The sequence below is a fragment of the Squalius cephalus genome, assembly GCF_949319135.1.
Source record: "Squalius cephalus genome assembly, contig: scaffold_136, whole genome shotgun sequence".
Taxonomy (NCBI): Eukaryota; Metazoa; Chordata; class Actinopteri; order Cypriniformes; family Leuciscidae; genus Squalius; species Squalius cephalus.
This window is the reverse complement of record NW_027645796.1, coordinates 646-18,572: the sequence shown is the minus strand read 5'-3', so window position 1 is coordinate 18,572 and position 17,927 is coordinate 646. Positions and strand designations below refer to the sequence as shown.

The 17,927-nt window shown below is 38.7% G+C and overlaps 1 protein-coding gene across 3 annotated transcripts; it reads left to right on the top strand.

The window, feature by feature from the left end:
* The first annotated feature begins 2 nt into the window (after nucleotides 1–2).
* LOC307154238 (uncharacterized protein) lies at nucleotides 3–17,480 on the top strand. 3 transcript variants are annotated; one of them, XM_079899012.1, is made up of 14 exons: nucleotides 3–229; nucleotides 382–538; nucleotides 858–1,050; nucleotides 1,504–1,611; nucleotides 3,461–3,568; nucleotides 4,105–4,212; nucleotides 4,749–4,856; nucleotides 5,370–5,477; nucleotides 6,014–6,121; nucleotides 6,658–6,765; nucleotides 7,177–7,801; nucleotides 11,614–11,681; nucleotides 12,316–12,444; nucleotides 17,264–17,480. In XM_079899012.1, exons 1-13 carry the CDS (start codon nucleotides 127–129, stop codon nucleotides 12,427–12,429), a joined length of 2,016 nt encoding a protein of 671 aa, XP_079755138.1. In that variant the 5' UTR covers nucleotides 3–126; the 3' UTR covers nucleotides 12,430–12,444; nucleotides 17,264–17,480. The 3 variants fall into 3 exon arrangements, with proteins under 3 accessions (XP_079755138.1, XP_079755139.1, XP_079755140.1); XM_079899014.1 differs by lacking the exon at nucleotides 3–229 and adding an exon at nucleotides 2,396–2,483 and having other exon boundaries at nucleotides 523–538; XM_079899013.1 differs by lacking the exon at nucleotides 6,658–6,765 and having other exon boundaries at nucleotides 137–229.
* The last annotated feature ends 447 nt before the right edge of the window (nucleotides 17,481–17,927 follow it).

Genomic DNA, 17,927 nt, shown 5'->3' with positions numbered 1-17,927 from the left:
TCATTGTAATGCAGTGTTACATTACAATAACATTCTTATCTACTTATTGAACATGCTAGTTTAATTCTGCATGTCTCCCCATTTTCACACTATTATTTATTACAATTTTTTTTCTCTCAGTTTGAAATGCCACCACGAATCAGCCCCCTTAAGGATGCCATGCATCATGTTGTTTCGAAGACTGACAAAACATTCAAATTAGATGTGAAGTATATCAATCCAGTGAAAGGTAAGGTGGTGTGATTTATCATTTAATATTTACCATCATATGCATGTCCTAACCATACTGCTGCCAACTATTGATGTCTTTTTGTGTATTTGGCATCCTTTATCTATAAGATTTTATTTTTGGTGAAAAAAAAAAAATTCTGTATTTTGCAGGACGTGGTCTATTCGCAAAGGGTGCCTTTTGCAAAGGTGATTTTGAGTACAGGGGAGATATGATAAATGATGCAGAGCTGCAGAGAAGAAGAACATGTTACCACGCATCCTGTGCTGCATTTATGTTTGATTTCATTTGGCGAGGGAAAACATGGTGGTAAGAAGTCAAGTTGCACCATATTCCTTATGCTAAACCAGGGTCTCTCAAACTCAGTCCTGCAGGGCCACTGTCCTGCACAGTTTAGCTCCAACCCTGATCAAACACACCTGAGCAAACTAATCAATGTCTTCAGGATCACTAGAAACTCACAGCTAGGTGTGTTTGATCAGTTTTGGAGCTAAACTGTGCAGGACAGTGGCCCTCCAGGACTGAGTTTGAGAAACCCTGTGCTAAACTATAGTAAAAAAAGACACTGATTTGGGGTGGTATATTGTAATACTTGTATTCATCCTTTTCTCATGCTTTCATATTTAAGTATTGATGCCTCAAGAGAAGATGGATCGTTTCGGCGGATCGTTATTGATGACCACAAATATCCAAATTGTAAGATGAAGAAAACTGACGTCAATGGAAAGCCTCACCTTTGTCTGTTTGCCCTGGATGACATTAAAGAAGGAGAAGAAATTGCCTATGATTATGGAGGAGAAGACTACCCTTGGAGAACACAAGTATGTTGCAAAGCACACTGTGTACAGAATATATCATTGTTGCAACATGTTAAGCAAGTTGTTGGTTGAATAGATTATAATTTGAATCTATTAGAAATCTATGAATCTAATCATGTCTATAAATGATAAGTTAAGTTACGTTTTAGGTCAGTGTTTCTACCCCACCCCTAAAATTTATACATTTAAAGAGTGAGGTGGTACAGTCTTAGGCCACTTTTCTTTCTGCAAGTTATGTGTGGCATGCAATGGCCTTATTGCAACTTATGGGTGAAATGTAATCACAAAAATAAACTAAAGATTAACTATGTAAAATGAAGACATGTTTTAATTGTAAATGTTTTTGTATTTTTTTTTTTTTTTTTTAATTCTGAAATCATGTGGTATCTGCTTCAGATTTATCTCTTGTGTTTCCATGTTCTAATATCTTGTCATTATGAATGTTGTCTCTTACAGATAACCAGCGTTGCCATTAAAACCAGTGCAGCGAGTGCTTCTGATCCTTCTCTCCAGTCAGAGACTCAGATGGATGATGAATCTGCTCAGATCAACTCTCCTCAACAGGTACGTTCACATTCATCTAGGGATGCAACGATACCATTTTTTCAGAACCGATCCGATACCAAAAATTCTGAGTATCGGCCGATACCGATCCGTACCGATACCAGCGCAGTTTTTTTTTAATCAAGTAGAATTTCTATTACTCTGTGTTAAACTGATAAGAACTGAAAAAAAAGAAAAACACCAACAAAAAATATATGATCATAATCTGACATAAATGCTATTATAAACTAGATTAGTGGATAATTCAGCAATAAAATTTAGTCTAGAAAAATCACGAGTGCACAATTAATTGTATAAAATCTGAACATTTTGTGAAAAAAATGTTTAGTGGAGAACAAATTAGAGACAATAAGTGTAACACTAAATCTGGTAAAACTTTACACATTGCTCTTTGTATTGTTGTAAAATACATTCATGAAAAACAAGATAAAAATAGCAATTATTTTATATCCTACTATAAAATTGAGACATTTTTTAAATGTATAGCACAGCTGTTTAATAAGGTAGCAACATAATAGATAGGACAGGACAAGAACGGCTATTAATAATCTTTCATTGCGTCCCTGTATTACGATATGAAAGGCTCCAATACAGTGTGGCCCACAGCGCTTATGCGCATCCCGAGCGCAGAATGATGCTCTTGAAGCAACATGAGTCACAGCGCGCAGCGCGTCGAGTCCGCATTGAAAAGTTTAAAGCACAAAGAAAATACATATGATGCATAGTGTATTATACAGTATCTATCTATGCAATAGTCTATTCAGCATTTTCTTTTAAATTTCAGTTACTGTGCGCGTGAAGAACAAATAGTACCTGACTTTACTCTACTGTTGTGATCTAACAGACACCCGGTGGAAAGTAACATGATTAAGGTACAGCAATAAAGTCCAGCAAGATAAAGTTGTTTTATGTGAAACCATAGACCTTTATCTACAGATCAAGTATAATAATAGTAACATTGAATCATCTTGGAGAGAGTTTCATCGTGTGTTCTGTCATAACCGGACGCGACGCGCTGTTTGAGTGCTGAATGAAGAATGATTGACAGCCGCAGCTGAGGGAAACGTTTACGTGATCTTGAATTTAACACTTAAATATTAATTTATATCTCACATTATACTGTATAATGGCTTCAGAACACTTAAAATATTGTGCACGAAAACTTATGGTGCTTTATAATGTTTGTGGGGCTTAACAATAACACTGAATAGTATACGCACAATATCGGATTTGGATCGGCCTTGTCTGACCGATACCCGATCCGCCAAAAATGGCAGTATCGGAGCCGATTCCGATACTGAGTATCGGATCGGTGCATCCCTACATTCATCACTAAAGATTTAGGTCTACTGTCTCTCTTTGTCATGGTTTAGTGATTTTTAAGCATATTTTGATGCGTATCTGGTGTAAATTAGTAAATTAAACCGTGTAACGACATGTGTCCAGTAGGTTAGTGCTAGTGGAGTATTTAGGGCCAGTTTTATCCTTCACAGGGATTTTTTTCTGGATTAATTGTTGCTTTAAAATGGACAGTCACGACGTCCCCACAACACACTTTCAGTCAGTGTTTGACTTAAAACTTGTGTGTTGAATTTGATGAAACTAGTCCCCATAAGGAACTATAACGTGGTGTGTGAAAGGTCCCCATGAAGGTGTGTGAAAGGTCCCCATGAAGCCGGGTTTTATCCAGATGTGTGTGAGCGCAGACAGGGGTTGACTGGACAGGAATAAATGTTTTAGATGAAGTTGATTTGTCTATTTCTCTGAAATCCTGTGGTATCTGCTTCAGATTTCTCTCTTGTGTTTCCATGTTCTAATATCTTGTCATTATGAATGTTGTCTCTTACAGATAACCAGCGTTGCCATTAAAACCAGTGCAGCGAGTGCTTCTGATCCTTCTCTCCAGTCAGAGACTCAGATGGATGATGAATCTGCTCAGATCAACTCTCCTCAACAGGTACGTTCACATTCATCACTAAAGATTTAGGTCTACTGTCTCTCTTTGTCATGGTTTAGTGATTTTTAGGCATATTTTGATGCGTATCTGGTGTAAATTAGTACATTAAACCGTGTAACGACATGTGTCCTGTAGTTTAGTGCTAGTGGAGTATTTAGGGCCAGTTTTATCCTTCACAGGGAATTATTTTCTAGGTTAATTGTTGCTTTAAAATGGACACTCACGAAGTCCCCACAACACACTTTCAGTCAGTGTTTGAGTTCAAACTCATGTGTTGAATTTGGTGAAACTAGTCCCCATAAGGAACTATAACGTTGTGTGTGAAAGGTCCCCATGAAGGTGTGTGACAGGTCCCCATGAAGCCGGGTTTTATCCAGATGTGTGTGAGCGCAGACAGGGGTTGACTGGACAGGAATAAATGTTTTAGATGAAGTTGATTTGTCTCTTTCTATAAAATCATGTGGTATCTGCTTCAAATTTCTCTCTTGTGTTTCCATGTTCTAATATCTTGTCATTATGAATGTTGTCTCTTACAGATAACCAGCGTTGCCATTAAAACCAGCGCAGCGAGTGCTTCTGATCCTTCTCTCCAGTCAGAGACTCAGATGGATGATGAATCTGCTCAGATCAACTCTCCTCAACAGGTACGTTCACATTCATCACTAAAGATTTAGGTCTACTGTCTCTCTTTGTCATGGTTTAGTGATTTTTAGGCATATTTTGATGCGTATCTGGTGTAAATTAGTACATTAAACCGTGTAACGACATGTGTCCTGTAGTTTAGTGCTAGTGGAGTATTTAGGGCCAGTTTTATCCTTCATAAGGATTTATTTTCTAGGTTAATTGTTGCTTTAAAATGGACACTCACGACGTCCCCACAACACACTTTCAGTCAGTGTTTGAGTTCAAACTCATGTGTTGAATTTGATGAAACTAGTCCCCATAAGGAACTATAACATTGTGTGTGAAAGGTCCCCATGAAGGTGTGTGAAAGGTCCCCATGAAGCCGGGTTTTATCCAGATGTGTGTGAGCGCAGACAGGGGTTGACTAGACAGGAATAAATGTTTTAGATGAAGTTGATTTGTCTATTTCTCTGAAATCATGTGGTATCTGCTTCAGATTTCTCTCTTGTGTTTCCATGTTCTAATATCTTGTCATTATGAATGTTGTCTCTTACAGATAACCAGCGTTGCCATTAAAACCAGCGCAGCGAGTGCTTCTGATCCTTCTCTCCAGTCAGAGACTCAGATGGATGATGAATCTGCTCAGATCAACTCTCCTCAACAGGTACGTTCACATTCATCACTAAAGATTTAGGTCTACTGTCTCTCTTTGTCATGGTTTAGTGATTTTTAGGCATATTTTGATGCGTATCTGGTGTAAATTAGTACATTAAACCGTGTAACGACATGTGTCCTGTAGTTTAGTGCTAGTGGAGTATTTAGGGCCAGTTTTATCCTTCACAGGGAATTATTTTCTAGGTTAATTGTTGCTTTAAAATGGACACTCACGACGTCCCCACAACACACTTTCAGTCAGTGTTTGAGTTCAAACTCATGTGTTGAATTTGATGAAACTAGTCCCCATAAGGAACTATGACATTGTGTGTGAAAGGTCCCCATGAAGCCGGGTTTTATCCAGATGTGTGTGAGCGCAGACAGGGGTTGACTAGACAGGAATAAATGTTTTAGATGAAGTTGATTTGTCTATTTCTCTGAAATCATGTGGTATCTGCTTCAGATTTCTCTCTTGTGTTTCCATGTTCTAATATCTTGTCATTATGAATGTTGTCTCTTACAGATAACCAGCGTTGCCATTAAAACCAGCGCAGCGAGTGCTTCTGATCCTTCTCTCCAGTCAGAGACTCAGATGGATGATGAATCTGCTCAGATCAACTCTCCTCAACAGGTACGTTCACATTCATCACTAAAGATTTAGGTCTACTGTCTCTCTTTGTCATGGTTTAGTGATTTTTAGGCATATTTTGATGCGTATCTGGTGTAAATTAGTACATTAAACCGTGTAACGACATGTGTCCTGTAGTTTAGTGCTAGTGGAGTATTTAGGGCCAGTTTTATCCTTCACAGGGAATTATTTTCTAGGTTAATTGTTGCTTTAAAATGGACACTCACGACGTCCCCACAACACACTTTCAGTCAGTGTTTGAGTTCAAACTCATGTGTTGAATTTGATGAAACTAGTCCCCATAAGGAACTATGACATTGTGTGTGAAAGGTCCCCATGAAGGTGTGTGAAAGGTCCCCATGAAGCCGGGTTTTATCCAGATGTGCGTGAGCGCAGACAGGGGTTGACTGGACAGGAATAAATGTTTTAGATGAAGTTGATTTGTCTCTTTTTATAAAATCATGTGGTATCTGCTTCAAATTTTTCTCTTGTGTTTCCATGTTCTAATATCTTGTCATTATGAATGTTGTCTCTTACAGATAACCAGCGTTGCCATTAAAACCAGCGCAGCGAGTGCTTCTGATCCTTCTCTCCAGTCAGAGACTCAGATGGATGATGAATCTGCTCAGATCAACTCTCCTCAACAGGTACGTTCACATTCATCACTAAAGATTTAGGTCTACTGTCTCTCTTTGTCATGGTTTAGTGATTTTTAGGCATATTTTGATGCGTATCTGGTGTAAATTAGTACATTAAACCGTGTAACGACATGTGTCCTGTAGTTTAGTGCTAGTGGAGTATTTAGGGCCAGTTTTATCCTTCACAGGGAATTATTTTCTAGGTTAATTGTTGCTTTAAAATGGACACTCACGACGTCCCCACAACACACTTTCAGTCAGTGTTTGAGTTCAAACTCATGTGTTGAATTTGATGAAACTAGTCCCCATAAGGAACTATAACATTGTGTGTGAAAGGTCCCCATGAAGGTGTGTGAAAGGTCCCCATGAAGCCGGGTTTTATCCAGATGTGTGTGAGCGCAGACAGGGGTTGACTGGACAGGAATAAATGTTTTAGATGAAGTTGATTTGTCTATTTCTCTGAAATCATGTGGTATCTGCTTCAGATTTCTCTCTTGTGTTTCCATGTTCTAATATCTTGTCATTATGAATGTTGTCTCTTACAGATAACCAGCGTTGCCATTAAAACCAGCGCAGCGAGTGCTTCTGATCCTTCTCTCCAGTCAGAGACTCAGATGGATGATGAATCTGCTCAGATCAACTCTCCTCAACAGGTACGTTCACATTCATCACTAAATATTTAGGTCTACTGTCTCTCTTTGTCATGGTTTAGTGATTTTTAGGCATATTTTGATGCGTATCTGGTGTAAATTAGTACATTAAACCATGTAACGACATGTGTCCTGTAGTTTAGTGCTAGTGGAGTATTTAGGGCCAGTTTTATCCTTCACAGGGATTTATTTTCTAGGTTAATTGTTGCTTTAAAATGGACACTCACGACGTCCCCACAACACACTTTCAGTCAGTGTTTGAGTTCAAACTTGTGTGTTGAATATGATGAAACTAGTCCCCATAAGGAAATATAACGTTGTGTGTGAAAGGTCCTCATGAAGCTGGTTTTAATCAAGATGTGTGTGTGAGCAAGGTTTGCTGGACAGGAATAATTGTTTTTTTTTCTGGCAAAGGTGTGTCTAGCCCAGATGATTCTCTTTAACCGGCGCAGGGAAGGAGTGGTTTCGAGCATGCCTTTGTCTGCATTTCTATCAAGAGACACTTCTGATCCACATGAGGATGTGGACTGGGCACTCTCTGAAGTGGAAAACAATCTCTGCAGACACTTCACAAGGGTTATCGCAAGGGGGAAGCGTGGTCGACCAGTTCCAATTCTTCTGACTTCAAAAATGCTATGTGCCTTAGAACTCCTTGTTAAGCAGAGAGAGGCTTGTGGGGTTCTGAAAGACAATTCCTATATGTTTGCAAGACCAGAAGCCATGACATATTTTCGAGGGTCAGACTGCCTCCGTGGCTTTGCAAAGGTGTGTGACGCAAAGTGTCCCAAGTCACTGACATCTACAAGACTGCGAAAGCATGCCGCAACCCTTTCAACAGTGCTGAATATGACTGACACCGAGATGGACCAGCTGGCAAACTTTCTTGGACACGACATAAGAATCCATCATGAGTTCTATCGACTCCCTGAGAAGACCCTGCAACTTGCCAAGATCAGCAAAGTTCTAATGGCTCTTGAGCAAGGAAGATTAGCTGAGTTCCATGGCAAGAACTTGGATGAAATTGGGATAGATCCTGATGGTGTGGTATTTTATTTGACTTTTGTTTGATTTTCTGTTTGATTTTCTGTTTACCATCTATTAGGGGTGTAACGATACACGTATTCGTATTGAACTGTTTGGTACGATGCTTTCGGTTCTGTGTTCGGTACGCATTTTCAAACCGAACGGTTCGTTGGACCATTTTTCCTGCCGACCAAAATTTCGTTATTTCAAATGTAGGCGGGTCGCGTGTGGCAAGCGCTCTCGTTATGTAAGAGACGCCGGCGCGACCACAACATTGTCCAACGTCAAATGGCAAACGTAATGCAAGCGGAACGAAACTGCTCGTTATTGTGTGGTTGACGGACCGTTTATCAGTTTGGACCAGTGCAGCGCAAGCTGATCATGATCATACGACACTGTTACTACACAGCGCTAATAAGAGATCCAGTAAAGAAATCATTTGAATTCGCCACAGAAGTAATAACATCGCTGAGAGATCTTGTGAGAAACATTCACATTTCTCCGTTATTAACGGTTCAAACAGCTCTGACGTGGAAACCAGGAGAAACATTGTGCCATAAATGAACTATCCGGTGTCCACAGATGGATTTACCATGGATTTACTGTAGTAACACTAACTGCAACCATGGAAGTTTGGCAGGAATAGTAGGCTATAATGCCTTCAAGTAACATTACGTTGGTTTTATTTTGACATTAAAATAAACTCGATATTACAACAGAAATGTTTAACTCTCTCTTTTCCAGCACTTTAGACACAGTTGCTCCGTTGCGCTTAAAGAAGATTAAAGAAAATAGTCCAACGCCGTGGTACAACGAGCACACTCAGGCCCTTAAGAGAGCAGCCAGAAAAATGGAGCGCAACTGGAAGAAAACAAAACTAGAGGTATTTCGCATTTCATGGAAGGAGAGCTCAATTACTTACAGAGAGGCTTTAAAAGCTGCTAGATCTGCTTATTTTTCAACCCTATTAGAAGAAAATAAACATAATCCTAGGTATTTATTTGAAACGGTGGCTAAACTAACGAAAAATAAAGCTTCAAGCACCGAAGTTTCCAAGCAACACAGCAGTAATGATTTTATGAACTTCTTCACTTATAAGATTGATAATATCAGGGACAAAATTATAACTATGCAACCGTCTACTACAGTATCGCATCAGGCAGTGCATTGTAGTCTCCCTGAGGAAAAATTGGATTAATTCGTTGATATAGGAGAGGAAGAATTTACTAAACTCATTAAATCATCTAAATCTACAACATGTATGTTAGACCCTATACCAACTAAGCTACTGAAAGAAATACTTCCAGAGGTCATAGATCCTCTTCTTAATATCATTAATTCGTCTTTGTCTCTAGGATACGTACCAAAAACCTTTAAGCTGGCTATGATTAAACCGCTTGTTAAAAAAACGCAACTTGATCCTACAGAATTAGTCAATTATAGGCCGATCTCGAATCTACCTTTTCTGTCAAAGATATTAGAAAAGGCAGTATCCTCACAACTGTGTTCCTTTCTTGAAAGAAATGATCTCTGCGAGGATTTCCATTCAGGATTTAGACCGTACCATAGTACCGAGACAGCTCTCGTTAGAGTCACAAATGATTTGCTCTTATCATCCGATCGTGGTTGTATCTCTCTATTAGTGTTACTCGATCTTAGTGCTGCATTTGACACCATTGACCACAACGTTCTTTTAAATAGATTAGAACATTATGTTGGCATTAGTGGAAATGCACTAGCATGGTTTAAATCATACTTATCTGACCGTTATCAGTTTGTAGCAGTAAATGATGAGATGTCTCATCGATCACAAGTTCAGTATGGCGTACCACAAGGCTCAGTACTAGGACCGCTGCTGTTCACTCTGTACATGCTACCATTAGGAGAAATCATTAGGAAACATGGCATTAGCTTTCACTGTTATGCCGATGATACTCAGCTCTATATTTCTTCAAAACCTAACGAAACTTATCAATTCACAAAATGAACGGAATGCATAGCGGATATAAAAAAATTGGATGACTCGTAATTTCCTACTTCTAAATTCTGAAAAAACAGAGTTTCTAATTATTGGACAAAAAACTTCCTCACGTAATAACCTAGAATACTGTCTAACACTTGATGGCTGCTCTGTTAAGTCTTCGTCGTCGGTTAGGAACCTGGGTGTGCTCTTTGATACCAATCTTTCATTTGAAAGTCACGTGTCTAGTATCTGTAAAACTGCATTTTTCCATTTAAAAATATATCTAAATTACACCATATGCTCTCATTGACAAATGCGGAACAATTAGTTCATGCGTTCATGACCTCAAGGCTAGATTATTGTAATGCTCTACTGGGTGGTTGTCCTGCACGCTTAATAAACAAACTACAGCTGGTCCAAAACGCAGCAGCTCGAGTTCTTACTAGAACCAGGAAGTATGACCATATTAGCCCGGTTCTGTCAAAACTGCATTGGCTCCCTATTAAACATCGCATAAATTTTAAAATATTGCTGATCACTTACAAAGCACTAAATGGTTTAGCTCCGCAGTACTTGAGCGAGCTCTTAACGCATTATAGTCCGTCACGTCTATTGCGATCTCAAAATTCCGGCCAGTTACTAATACCTAGAATATCAAAATCGACTGCTGGCGGTAGATCCTTTTCCTATTTAGCACCAAAACTCTGGAACAGTCTTCCTACCATTGTCCGGGAAGCAGACACACTCTGTCAGTTCAAAGCTAGACTAAAGACACATCTCTTTGACCTAGCTTTCGGGAACACTTCCCAAAAATCCTGATGTACTCGTTACATCATGAGAAGAATGGCATCTACGCTAATTTTAGTGTCTGTGTTTATCCCGAGGTTTTCCTGCAGCCTGCCGGATCCAGGCCGTATCCAGATCTGACGAATGACTTTCGCCTGGACCGATGACAACGCAGTGCTGAAGTGCCAACTAGTCTCTCCCTATGGAGGATCCCACTACCACTCTACAGATAAGGCGTTGTCGGGAAAGGCGTTGTTCGTTTCGCGTTCCTACCCCAAAGCAACAAAATAAAATAAAATTCTTTATCAAAATTTATAAGGAAAGACAAGTACTTTGTTTAGGCTTGGCTTGTAGGGAATTCCAAACCTGCGTATATTCAAACGCACATAACTATAGAACCCATTCTAAATGCGCATGTGAACGCCATCAGCGTTTCTCACAGGTTCGCGTTTAAAGTCTGTGTAGAGGGAATGGTGTCGTCTTAGCGGCTACATTGCTTGATCGTTGCGACGGAAGCAAATCAATCAAAACTAACTTTAGATGGAAATAACTTAACTCTGCTGTAAAGCCGAAACAATCTCTGTTACCTTAAATTATAAGCTTATCTCTGTAAAGCTGCTTTGAGACAATCTACATTGTTAAAAGCGCTATATAAATGAAGATGACTTGACTTGACATTGTAAATACAATTGCTGCCCTCAAATGTTAATCTGAACTAAAATAAACCTTTGTTTATAACTACTACAATATTACATTTCACTTTTTCCAAGGAGCGTTTTGTTTTATATGCTCCTAAGAAGAGTCAATTATAGCTCCAGAATTGCTCAAAGTAAAAAAAAATCATACTTTATGATGTTAGTTTTAATAAAAAAAAGAATAAAAAAATTAAATCAAGGAAATTACTCTGGCATTTTTTTTCTTTTTGCTGTATCAAAAACGTACCGAACCGTGACACAAGTGTATCGTATTGAACTGAAACGTAAATTTTGTGAACCGTTACACCCCTACCATCTATTCGTATACCAGGTGTTTATGATCCATTATATACCATTGTTAAGCTGTACTTTGAACTTCCACAGAAACGTTATTGACTGTGATGAGGAAGACGGGAGCATACAAGAGGGACACTGTTCATCTACTGTTGACGGTTTGTATTACTGTCAAAATACACTATTACATTTTGCAGTTATTCATAATTTTCAGTCACGTAACTTGTGAAGACCTGACAGACAAAAATATTGTTCTAACATCATAGCCAACATTAAAGAAGATGCTTTAGTATGCTGAACAAATGTTGTTTTTTTTGACGAAACGGCTCATTGTGTAATGAATCAAATGCCTCCAAGCTATTCTTCAACTAAATTACACTAAACATTCATTCTGGAGTGAATATTTTTTTGTGAGTTTACTACCATAAAAAATATATTTCATAGGAGAAACTTGTACATTTTTCATTTTTCATAAAACACTAGCTGATCTGCTCTCTTCTCGTGTTGGTTGTGTCATGGCACAAAACGAATCATGTCAGATGATTAAGACATGAAATAAAATGGTTATACTCAATTTACTTGCACTTATATTTGATTAAATGTCTGCTGGAAAGATGTAGTTCAATTATACTTGCAATAATGAACAATTGCACAGGTTTAGGGTTTATTGTACTTTAATGATTTTAAATAATTAGTGCATAAGTGTGACAAATAACAGTGTATTGTCAGCATTCTATAGTACATTTAAATTGTATCTTTCTGAAAATGTTGAACTTTGATTATTTTCCATAGAACCATCAGCAGAGGTGGCACTTCCTCCTACCAAGAGGAATGACATGCCGCCACCACCCAAGAGACCCAGACCACCATCAGATGAAGAGATGCCTACAGGAGCCAGTGCTGTGAGGCCTTCTTCCAAAGGTGAACTCTTTACACATTTCTTAGACTAAATTAGACCCTTTAGGAGCACTTTAACACCCAGATCTCAGACCAGGGGCCTCATTTATAAAACTGTGCGTAGGAACCTTACTAAAAGTGTACGTGCGCCCGAAAGCCAAAAATGGCGTACGCAAAAAAATATTCAGACTTATAAAACCGTGCGTACGCCAGAACCTGCGCAGAATTCACTTTATAAATCCCAGTCAGCGGAAGATTGTGCGTACATGCATCTCCACCCGAAATAACCATATGTGGAGCTTACGACGCCTAGTTTTACTATGCAGATCCTCATCTACATATCATTTGACTACATAACTGAGGGAAGGAGGTTGTTCCCCAAAATCTCGCAATACATGGCCCCAGTCATCCTCTCCTTAATACAGTGCAGTCGCCCTGTCCCATGTGCAGAAAAACACCCCCAAAGCATGATGCTACCACCCCCATGCTTCACAGTAGGGATGGTGTTCTTGGGATGGTACTCATCATTCTTCTTCCTCCAAACACGTTTAGTGGAATTATGACCAAAAAGTTCTATTTTGGTCTCATCTGATCACATGACTTTCTCCCATGACTCCTCTGGATCATCCAAATGGTCATTGGCAAACTTAAGACGGGCCTTGACATGTGCTGGTTTAAGCAGGGGAACCTTCCGTGCCATGCATGATTTCAAACCATGACGTCTTAGTGTATTACCAACAGTAACCTTGGAAACGGTGGTCACAGCTCTTTTTAGGTCATTGACCAGCTCCTCCCGTGTAGTTCTGGGCTGATTTCTCACCTTTCTTAGGATCATTGAGACCCCACGAGGTGAGATCTTGCATGGAGCCCCAGTCCGAGGGAGATTGACAGTCATGTTGCTCAGGAACCCATCTGTAGTTGTTTAGAGGGTTACTTGGTTGATGCTAGAATCTACTAGGTGTTTTGTGGCACTAGTAGGAACTGTAGCTGTTCTAAAAATGAAAACACCGAATCAGTAATAACTAGCCTAACCCCTGGAGCAGTTTGAGTGGATGGATGCATAAAAATAACTTGCAGCCAAGACATTGATCCTAATATATTTTCCTTTTCTCCAATGATCATTTCAGGCCAAGTGACTGAATGTAAAAATCACTGTTTGATTGACAGTGTAATTCTATTTATAGGTAGAGTGCAAATTAATTTCTCTTGCAATATAGATGCTGACATAAATACTAGGGCTGCCCTCGACTAAAGTTTTTTTTTTTTCTAGTCGACTAGTAGTCGTTCATTAAGCTATTAGTCAACTAATCGCATTTTTATATTAATAAGCCATAACTCATAATAATGAGCCTTTAATTGCCTATATAATACATAGCCTAATTAGCGATCAAGCGCACACTTAAAGTTCCGCAGCGCACCGGCAAAAATAATGATTGAGTGTGTCTTGTGTCAGAAGGAGACTGTCTAAACAAACATTGTAATAATTTATTGATATTCTCGGCTGCAGAGATTAAGTCGATGATACAGACTCGTCATCTCCGCAGTGACTCGCATTTCATACGGATTACATAATCTGAGTATTTATTTTCCACTTGAATTGATTCGTTTAAAAGCAGACATTTCAAGCTTTCTATAGATATATTTCTCACGTGTGTGTGTGTGTGAGGCAGGGTGGGAATTATGTAATTTTAGGGGCAAGGCCATTTGGCCTCCACCTTTTCTTTTTTTTTTAGGGGCACCAAGGCCATATGACAGGGCACAAAGGCCATTGAGTACAATTCGATGGTTTTCCCATTCAGATTGATACCATAACATCCTAATTTGGAATAAGACATGGATTATGACTTTTTTAATAAAAAAAAACATTTTTTAATGAGAGAGAGAGAGAGAGCGCCATTACATCCAGAAGGTATACACCCTCACACAACAATAGAAACAACATAAATGCCAATAAAAGCATTCAGAAACAACACAAATGCCAATAAAAGCATTCAAAATATTCATTCAGTCCTCTATATCATGTGAGTGTGAGAGAGAGAACCATTCCATCCAGAAGGTATACACCCTCACAATCATTATTGCTCAGCGCTCAACGCAGTTTGCTTCGCGCTCCACTCAAATCGCCCCCCGCTCGCTCCAAAAAAGGAAAAAAATCTACATGTATATCACTTGTAGCGGTCCCCAAGCTTTTTTGCGCCACAGATCGGTTTAATATCAGACAATATTTTCACGGACCGGCCTTAAAGGTGTGGCGGATAAATACAACAAAATAAAATGATACGAACGGCATAAAACCTGGGGTATTTTTTTTAGCCTATAATAATAAACGTGAATCCAATGTGTGGGCCTACTAGCAACTTTATTAGCAGCATCCTCTAACATCGCGCCTAAAAACAACTGAGAAAGTCTGACCACAAACAAAATGCCCCCAAAAGAAAAGAATCTCTATGTTTTCGGTGCTGATGCGATGTAAGGGTGGCGCTGCTGCCAATAAAGCACCTAAAAGCTGTCACAACGAACCGGCAAAATTAATGATTATGAATATGTAAAATATAGCAGGAGACATTTTAATTGTTTACTAATAAACCAGTTTTTTATTTTTTTTATGTCTGTGTCGGCTGGAAAGATGCTGACTCGCGATCTTCGCAGTAGTGAACGCGCCAGAGAGAATTGCACATTTCATACGGATTACATAAGAGAGAAGTCTGTTTTCTTTCGTTTTGAATTGTTCTGTTTAAAAGTAGACATTTCAAGCTTTATATATATGTCTCAGGTCTGTGAGGCAAGTAGGCTATACTTGTCTGTAACATTGTGTTTTTTTTTTTTTGTGAAATAAATTTCTAAATAAATGCGACTTATAGTCCAGTGCGACTTAGGCTAGGCCTATACTGTATGTGTTTTTTCTTCTTCATGGCGCATTTTTTGACTGTTGCGATTTATACTCCGGAGCGACTTATTAATAGTAGGCTACATAATGGTTTGGAGTTTTTGAACTCCATTATTGAGCTGAGTTTTGACTGAAAATAGTCTACTGTTGATGACTGTGCAAGACAGATGGATTCAGGGTCAGGCTTGACTAAGCATGCTTCAGACTCGTGGTGTGAGCGGAGCGAAACTGGAGCGGGAAATAGGGCGACGCTCTGTCCTTTTGAAATTGCCGCTCTGCGCTCTGTCCAAGATCCGCCCGCTCGCGCTCCCCGCTCGCTCCCGCTCCACTCCGCTCACATGCTCTGCTTTATACATGGAACTTGGACAGGGCCAGGGCACACAGGCCACTGTGGCCGTACGATGATTTTTTTTTCACGGGGCATGAAGGCCAAAGTTTAGGGCAACGGCGGCCGTGGCCGCGGTATAATTCCCACCCTGGTGTGAGGCGAGTATACGCTGAGTTTCGGCTCATTTCTGTGATGCTCAAGTTCACTGAGACAGCAGAAAGCACATCCTGATTGTTTTCATTATTTTACAAAGCACAACATTTTGTAGTTATTGTGAGTTTACAGAAATAAGAGTTGAACCTTTACAGTTTGCATTACTCTGTCCTTTTATTCATACAGATAAGAGTATTGAAAGTTAAATGATCGCGCCGGCGCCTGTATGTCCTGCGACTAACCGACTAATAAAAGACCTAATAAATAATAATAATAAAAGACCTAATAAATAATAATAATAATAATAGTCGCTTTGGTGCATTTCTCACATCACTATTTACATTTGCACAACAGTTAGTTCAACCTCCACAACATTTAGTCATTTGTGCACATCATAGTAGCAGTTTCTCATTCCTTCCAACAAACTGCAAATGCTTTTGGACATGCATCTATTGCTTTCATACAACTCTCTGCTGTTATATAACATTATCATTTGCTTGTCATGTCAGTCAAAATTAACTATACTTGTGAATGCTGAATAGTCATTCCATATAAAACTAATAGTCCTCATTTCATTGCTTGAGTCATTACATACAAAAATGTTGAACTAGTTATCAATCTGTCAAGCAAATTTTACACTTTTTTTTAAATTATTATTATTATTATTATTATTATTATTATTATTTTTCTGAAAATGCCTCCTAAATTGAATAATTTCTCTCAGGTGAATCTCAGCTTTCACTGATGAGGAACATCTGGATGTGCATGAATGATTACAGTACTATGTACTGTATGTTGTATGTTCAGTTCCAATATGTACTGCAATATTGTTTACAGTTGTGCATAGCTCTATGCATAGCTGTATTTATTTCATTTGCACAATGCTGTGAACAAATTAGAATTGCAAAGAGCATATGCAGTAAAAATGTGAAACATACATATTCAGTGTCTTGTACTCTGTTACCTCACTAAATACAGTAATGTGTAACTTTACTGTATTTTTCAAATGGCTGTTCAAATAGTATATAGTGCTATCTTGAGCATGTACAGGTAGTGTTACCAAGATCTGACTTTTTTGCAATGGAAAACATTTACAGAATAAACTGTCATAATGAAAACATAACCAAGCCATTTGACTATCTTGTTCATAAACAATGGTGTCAGGACTTTTCATCTTGATGACACTGACACTTTCATTGACATGAATACTTGCTTTTGAGGAATGAGCTATCCATTTTGAGCAAGTGATACGCTTTTGCAGGTTATCAACTAGGTTTTGCAGTTTGTACTAATTGTTCTGAGAACTGCTTTAACTGTTGTGCAAATGTAAATAGTGATGTGAGAAATGCACCAAAGCGACTGAGAAAAACTGTAATAACCAGACCTAATAAATACTGATAATAGGATTCAGAACTTCGGATTGGAATTCCAGCACACACTTTATCATTTCAATTGTTTTTTCTGTCCACTTTTAGGTAAAAGTACCCAGAAGACACCCTGGCAGCAGACAGAGGTGCAGGCGGTGGAAAGGCACATGAAGCGATTCATCACATTCATCACATCGTTCATTGTACAAGCAAAGAGCGACTGTGACAAATGTTTAAAAGCTGAACCAGAAGCACTGAAGAACCGCGATTTGAAGACCGTAAAGTTTTACATTTATTAGTAGTGAATAAATGTGTTGAAGCTCAATTAGTAGTAGATTTTGTTTTATTTTTTATAAGTATCAGGTGAATGAGTAGCAGCTGATGCTGGGAGGTTGGCCGAAAAAATTACAATTATAGAAAGAATAGTTTGAAGTGGAAAGGTTTAAATGTTTTACCTGTGGGTATGAAATGGGTTGGAAAATATCCAGACAATAATTCATTACTTGCATGCAGTCCTTTGTTGCAGTGAAAAAGTTCTCCATTCACATATAATCCACTTCAATCACACTAATATTCCAATCAATTGTAAGAACAATCAATCGATCCAAACAAATATTCTGCATGTTGAGGAGATGATTACAAGCACAACACTAGGGCCTGGTTTCACAGACAGGATTTAGATTAAACCAGGATTAGGCCTTTAGTTCAGTTAGGACATTTAAGTAGCTTTTATAAACGTGTCTTAGAAATAAGCATTACTGGTGTGCATCTT